Here is a 7683-nt window from a genome sequence, read left to right on the forward strand (position 1 = left end):
AAGAGAGAAGAGAAGCCAGGAGACGCCACCATGTGCATTGCCATGTGACATAAAAGCCAAGGACCAAGATTACTGGCAGCCAGCCCCAGAACACCACAGTCTTCTGGGAGAAAGCCTCGCCTTGATGACATCTTTTTGGACTTCTGGTCTCAAAGTCATGAGCCTATAAATTCCCATTATTTAAGCCTACCCATTGCATGGTATTTGTTTAGCAGTCAGGAAACTAAAACAGTGTATTAGTCCAAATTATTTTTATTTAACAGCGATCTCATGGAAAATTTCTGAAAGTAAAAAAAGAAATTCTGTTTTATTTTAAGGGGACTCAGAGAACTAAAAAAGAAAGTATTTAGTATCACAGATGTAACTTGAAACCAATAGTATAGAATAGTAATTGAAAGGAGAATATATAAAAATATTGGCCTTCAAACTTTTGCTCAGAAATTTCACCCAGCTCTTCATTTACATGGGTCAATGTGTTAGATTTTGTCTCTTTGTCCCTCCAAGTTTACTGGACACTCTGTGTCCTGGAGCACTCACAGGTATGTACTGCATCAACAACCTCCCTTACCCTTTAGAATGGTTGGGTTCAGAAATTGGAAAACACCAGCAGGAGAATGGGAAGAAAGTGAGGTCATGATTATCATTCTGGTTTCTACCAACTCCCTTCCTGCAGATGACTTGCAGGGGTACCATGGGGTGAGTCAGTCCTTCAAAGCAAATCCCAGCAGCTGTCAGTTGCTTTTCCACACTACTCTTTGGGTCTCTAGATTATGGAATCCCCACCTATCCTTCAGGACAAGGGGTTATAATACCCCCACATTTACTAGCCCTATTGTCCTTGTAGTTTCGCTACACTTTGCCCATAGATTTATAATAGTTTGAGGGCTCCAGGTTGAGTTTGCCAAGTATTTCTTCCAGAATGCTGACTGATGCAGCCAATAAGAAGCCTTGCCTTTTCTTGGAAATTCTTCTATACTATGTAGAACAATATGCAATACATAATATATGATATGTAATATATGAATATGTATTATTGTATTGGTGTTATTGTTTCACTTTTGTCACAGGAAGTTTTATTTCTGAACTCCAATTTCTCAAAGGCTTTTGAGCTACATACACATATATCTCAAAATTTAATTAATTTTGCAGTGTGAAAAAGACTAACTCATACTTCACAGAAGAAGAAGATTCAGGGATGGCAAATAAGTTCTGGAAATATACTCAACGTTATTAATCATCAGAGAAATGAGTATTAAAACTGCAATTAGATACCAATTCCCACCCAATAGAGTAGCTAGAATTGGAAAAAGAAGATTGAGAATACCAAATGTTGGTAAGAATACCGATCAACTGGAGCTCTCGTACTTTGTTGTAGGAGTGTAAAATGGTGAAATCACTCTGGGAAACTTTTGGGAATTTTCTTCAAATACAGCAACTGGAAAATGGAAGGGTCTGAAAGCATCTGGACTTTTTAATAAGGTTTTTGAGTTACGGATTGATAAACCGATTGAGTGAATCGACTTTGGAAGAGATTTGAGAAGATGTATCTGGAGTATACCTCAGGGAATTTTACTTCTTAAGTTTAGACTGAGCTATGTCTGCTCCCAAGGTGTTGGTGGATAACATGAAGTGAGATAATATGTACTAATATTCTATGAGCTAGACTGTTTTCTATGTTCTAAAAAATACCCTGTGATGCATAAGGTGCTCCCAAGGAGAATGAAGTATCTGGGAGGGTGAGGGAGGTTTACAGAAAATGATATTATTTTGGAACGTTTAATACTAGCAGAATACTCTGGCTTCATCTTTTCTTCTTCTTTTATCACCATTTCCTCATTAAAAAAAAATATCTTTTGTACCTTTTTCCATCTAATATCACATATTTTTATTAAGCTTGTATGTAAATGTGCTTAATATTCTCAGACAATGGAAAATATATATACTCACAGCTTCATATACAAATCAATACTCAAAGTACATGCAGATTATTCCCAGAACATTGGAGCCATGCTCCAGGTCTAGTACAGTGATGCTTTGACACAGACCACAAGAGTGAAACAGGAAGTTAACAATTGTAAATTAGAAGCTAAATGTAAAAATGTATGAAGGGCCTCCCTTAAGGTGTGTAGTGCCTAGGGCAAATACTGATTGTGGGAGGCCCTTAGTAAGCAACTTGACTGAAAATATATATTACAAAATTAATGGACCCACACAGTATATAGTGATTTATCAATGAAGATTTAGAATGATAACTAGAGAAGTACTTCTATATTTGGTTGTTGTCCAATCACTGTACATGAAGATTCTTCTTAGTGTTCAGGTACCTGCTCTTTCTATTCAGGTCCAAAACCCATTTGTTTTTTTTTTATCGTCAAGCAGGCCATTCCTGGCCATTTCATCTCTCCTGCCATGAATAAAGGTAATGCTGCTAGTATTCACAAGACTATGGTTCTTCAGAGCAATATAGGTTTCTTGCCTCTAGCTTTTCCAAATTGTATTTACTTAATGCTGATTGCCTCATTACTTACGATGTTCCATCCTGATGCACATGAATCATGACTTCCAGTGACTCTCTCAAAGGTGGTCTCTGTGCTTCATTGGTGATGATCACAAATTCCAGTCTTAACCAGAGCATTTATGAAATATGAATAATAATTCTTTTCCTGTTCAGATTATATTTACCATTTGAAAGTTTATAGCATGAACTTAGAAAAACACATTTCCCAAGCACATGAAATATTTGAAAGCTAATCATTGCATTTCTAGAATATGATCTCTTTCAGTGCTTATTGCAGTGCTTCCTTTTACACAAGTGCCACCAGCAAAGATATATGGAGTATAGGTGATGGGCCTGTGAGCAGAGTGAGAAGAACATTCCCAGTGCATACAAGGAATCCCCCTCCCTCCTCTTTCACTCCTTAAGACTGACATGGGGGAGCATGATGTCACCACATCAATTGGAGTTAAGACAGTACATAGATTAAAAGCTCCTGGTGGTATTGCAGAATGTACTCTTGAAAGTCCTTGGGGTAGATATGAGCAGCCACTTCTGGAGGACTGCCTGACAGGTGGTGTGGAGCCTGCAGAAGGGGTGGGATGATCACCCTGGGGACCAGAACTGGGTGGCAGGTGGATAGTTGATAGGATAAAGGATGTCTACTGTTACTTTGGTTTCTATAGACAGGAAGCAGCACCAGGGTCAGGACAGATACATACAGGGTCAGGACAGACACATACAGAGCCAGCATCAACTCTTTGCCTGTGGTTCAAGCCCAAGGTTCAGCAGTGGACCACTGGTAGCCCAGAATCCCCAACTAGTCCTTTATCTGATGTGAGTGAGAGCTACTTCAAAACATCATGTTAGCAATATTCTGGCAGTCCTACCTTGTATGGTTTCATAAAAGAAAAATCCATGCTGTCTAGAGGGAGTTATCTGATCACCAAGCCACTCTCCTGAAACTGGGTCCCAGCCATGGGAACCCCAGGGCAACTCCATAGACACAGCTCCACATAATTCCTTAGGGCAAATGATTGATCTTATGAAATGGTGGGCATTGGCAGAAGAGAGTCATGGAATTCTCTGAAGAGGGGAAATGGGGACTGGGCCCAGATAGGTGGGGTTCAGGCTTGGGGCATCCCACTCTGGCAGTCCCAAGCACCAGAAGGAGACTTAGAAAATTTTGAGGAAACTACTCAAAATTTGGAAACTACTCCATAGCAGAGGTCCCCTGAGGTGGGGCTCCAGGAAAGGGGCTCTGCTTACCCAGGTCTAAGTGTGGGTACTACCTTTTGTTTGTGAACTATTTCAGGGTCAGCATTACTGTGTGCTCCAGTTCTCATTGTGCATAATATTATGTTTATATTGATTTTTTCCCATTCCCATAAATATGTTTAACCAGAAAGTCTTTCCTTAGAAATTGTGACAGTCTGCCATCTTGAAGAATTAGTGACAAGATAGAGCTAACTAATATGTGGAATGAGAAGATCTGACCAGTACAAGGATGGACAGTAGCAGAAGCATCAGTGCCCTCCCCTTGTCCCTTCATTACTTGCCAATCCATTATACATCAAAAGAGTTGCTTTATATGTGCCACAGACCACTTCATTTAATTGACAGAAGAAAAAATTGTCTTTATTTAGCTTGCTTATTGTGGTACAGAAATGATGTCCATGGAGCTGGCCGGTCCCCAACCGTCAGCACTTATGGACCACAGTGATGAGGACTATATCAAAAAAATTTCAGTCACTTGGTACTATTTTACCTGCACCTGCACTCAGAGTTTCCGTAGCCTCCCTTTTTCTCATTACCAGTCACAATCCTAGGTTATTTACTCTATCTCCTACTTTACTAGATAGCTCCACGTGGGCCCAGTGGTGGAGCCTCACATATATGCCTAAAATAATTTTTGCTCTAAATATTCTGTAAGAGTTAAGTGTTTGTGGTCGAAAGAATTTATCTGAGTGTTCTTCCTTTTCTTGTTACATGAAAATGATGCTGAAGAGTAGTACATTTTATGCTTTTTTTTACGAACAATTTGGCTTTCTTTGTGCTTCAGTTTTATTATTTTTAAAATAAAAGGAATAGATCAGGTGAATTCCAGTGTCTTTCCAGCTTTAAAAGTTTGCATTCCCATAAAATTTTAAGGTCATGAGGCAGAAGCTGAAAGAACAAAGTTTAATCCATTTTCACAGGAGTAAGGAAAGTCTTCCAGGTGCCAGGAGATGCAGGTATTGTGCTTTAGGTTGTGTTAGATTTCAGACCAGGAGCTATCCAGATTTGCAGAAATTGCATGGGTAAGATGTTACTTTCCTTGTCTCCGGGCTATATGTATCCCTATTTTCTAGTACCCTCCTCTGGTGTGTTTATGAGTATTTTGCTTCTCATTGTCATGCAACCTAGAGAGTGGAACTAATCATAGAACATGATGGAGACTTTCCCTGATTTCTAAGCAAGTTGTGTTTAAAGCAAGCCACATTCTTTAAATGGGTTTAAAGCAAACCATGTTCTCCACCTATATCTGGAATTTGAAAATGGGACTAAATATTGAGAATCTACTGGATTAATAAATTATATAGCTATTATTCTGAGCTTGATCTCAAGCCTGGCCTTGTGTTAAACCATAGAATAACCCCGATTTCCTTTTCCAGTTTATTTGAAGTACCATGTAACTGAAGGTAAATGGCATAACAAACAAGGGAAATTCTAAGATAGAATTCAATTAGAATTAGACCTAGGAACATATACAGTTATTCACATCTAAAGTGTTTTTGCTTCAAGTGAAAAAACACTATATCATGTCTCCTTAATGTCCACACTCTAGCCTCTCATATTCCTCGGTTCACAAGTGTTTAGTTCATTGGAGAAAGAGTGAAGAAGAGATAGGAAGAACAGGAATCAGAAAGAGGAAAGGGAGCAAGAGTGACAGTGAAAACAGGACAGATAGAACATAAAAATAAAAACGAGTAACTGATTTTAAGGAATGAAGAAATTTGAGGATTACTGTAAAAACTAAGGCTTTGGATCAGGAGAAGTTCAAATTCAAGCACTGTTACTAACCTATGGCATAAACCTTATTTTCTTCATCTGTAGAATTGAGATTATTTGATAAGTATTCCTTCAGGTTTTAGCATTATTTAAAAGAGAAGATACATAGAGAAATGGGGATAGTCTTCACCCTTCTCTGCCTACCCTTCTATTCCAAAAACGCTGCTGCCCCCAGTATATCTGTCTTCCCTATTAGTCTCTGCCTTTGTCACATTACATTGGGAGGGGATGGGGGGTGGGCAGTAAAGGTAGCTTTGCTTTATCTGTCAACCATAATCTACTGTCAATCAAAATGAAAAGTTTGTGCACCATAACCTAGTGTTATAGAAGATATAAAAGAGAACTCAGTTATTATAATTTGAGTAGTATGTGGATATATTTTTTCCCAGTCTTTACACAGGCTTATTCTTTTTGTACAAATATCTTCACAACCTGCTCCCGGATTTGCTTGGTCCTGACTCCATAGATGACGGGGTTAAGGGCAGGTGGGACAACCACATATAGATTGGCCAAAAGAATGTGAATGTAACGGGGAATGTTCTGACCAAAGCGGTGTGTCATAAAGGAGAAAAATGCTGGTGTGTAAAAGCACAGCATGACACAGACATGGGAACCACAGGTATTGAGAGCCTTTAGTCGGGCATCCTGAGAGGGAAGGCGGAAAACAGTGTGAAGAATAAGCACATAGGAAGAGGCAATCAGGATCACATCCACAATAATATTAGAAATCACCATGAGCCCATAGATAACGTTGACCTTGATGGGCGCACAAGCCAACCGGGCAAGACCCATGTGCTCACAGTATGTGTGAGGGATGATGTGATGCCCACAGAAGGGCAGTCGCAGAATGAGAAACACAAATGGTGTCACAAGAATTAAATTTCTCCCAACAACAACAGAGGCTAGGATGCTGATGGTTTTATTGGTGAGGATCATGGTGTACTGGAGAGGGTTGCAGATGGCAACAAAGCGGTCATAGGCCATGGCCACCAGTAGAACAGTCTCCATGCCTGTAAACATGTGGATAAAGAACATCTGAGCAAGACACCCTCCAAAGCTGATCTCCTGGAGGTTGAACCAGAAGATCCCCAGCATTTTGGGGATAGTGGATGTGGACAGACCCAGATCAATCATAGATAACATGGCCAGAAAGTAGAACATGGGCTGGTGGAGACTGTGTTCAGTCTTGATCACAAAGAGGATGGAGATGTTTCCTACCAGGGCAATCAGGTACACAGTACAGAATGGGAAAGCAATCAAGATATGTATAGTTTCCAGGCCTGGTATTCCCAGCAGGAGAAAGAAGGGAGGATGGAAATGAGTGTCATTGGTAGAAGGCATTCTCCTAGCAAATGTTATTGAATTCTTATTAGAGAGGAGGGATCTCATGTTCTTTAAGATCTTCTGTTATTAAGGTCCTGGAGAGATGAAAAGAACTGTAATCAGTGCAATGGAGGTAATGGTAGAAATAATTAATTTACAAACATTAGAGATTCTCTTCTTCCCAGAGGGTAACTGAGTAACTGTCTCAGCAAATGTTTCGTGAGAGCCATCATAGGCAATGTTTTTGGTTAATTTTTTTCTCATATATGAGATCTTTAAAGGAACTGCTGGTATTTCAAATGTATTGAATATTTGAATTTTTGGTATTCCTTTCCATTCCTTTTCCAAGTAGCCCCTAGGTTAGTTTTAGGAAAGGGTGGTCTCGGGATCTCTGGGAGTTTCTGAGACCCTTTCAGGGAGTCCACAAGGTCAAAACTATTTTCATATTCATAGACATTATTTGCTCTTTTCACTCATTCTCTCAAGAGTTTTCTAGAGACTGTATGAGATGTTGTATTACAGTAAGTTAACTGCAGATGTAAATATGAGAATCCAGTTTTTTTCTATTAAATTAACCTTTAGAGATATTTGCAAAATGTAAAACAATGCCATTCTTACCACTTTTTTTGGAGGGAAATATAATTAAATAAGATATGCAATTTTTGTTTATATATAATGGGCTTAGTAATACTATCTTAAAAGTAATAAAACTTTTTTCAGATTCACTTTTAATTTTTCATACGGTTAAAATTGATGCAAATATAATCTATATGAACCAAAGCTCTCTGAGTTCCTTAATAATTTTCAGACACATT

At 38.9% G+C, this 7683-nt stretch overlaps 1 protein-coding gene across 1 annotated transcript; it reads right to left on the minus strand.

The window, feature by feature from the left end:
* Positions 1–5947: 5947 nt before the first annotated feature.
* Positions 5948–6886, minus strand: LOC119537706 (olfactory receptor 52E4). Its single transcript, XM_037840249.1, has one exon. It carries the CDS (start codon positions 6884–6886, stop codon positions 5948–5950), a length of 939 nt encoding a protein of 312 aa, XP_037696177.1.
* Positions 6887–7683: the final 797 nt, after the last annotated feature.

Source organism: Choloepus didactylus, chromosome 6, assembly GCF_015220235.1.
Source record: "Choloepus didactylus isolate mChoDid1 chromosome 6, mChoDid1.pri, whole genome shotgun sequence".
Lineage (NCBI taxonomy): Eukaryota > Metazoa > Chordata > Mammalia > Pilosa > Megalonychidae > Choloepus > Choloepus didactylus.

Coding starts and splice junctions, on each gene's coding strand:
- LOC119537706 (XM_037840249.1), bottom strand. CDS start 6,886: ATGCCTTCTACCAATGACACTCATTTCCATCCTCCCTTCTTTCTCCTG.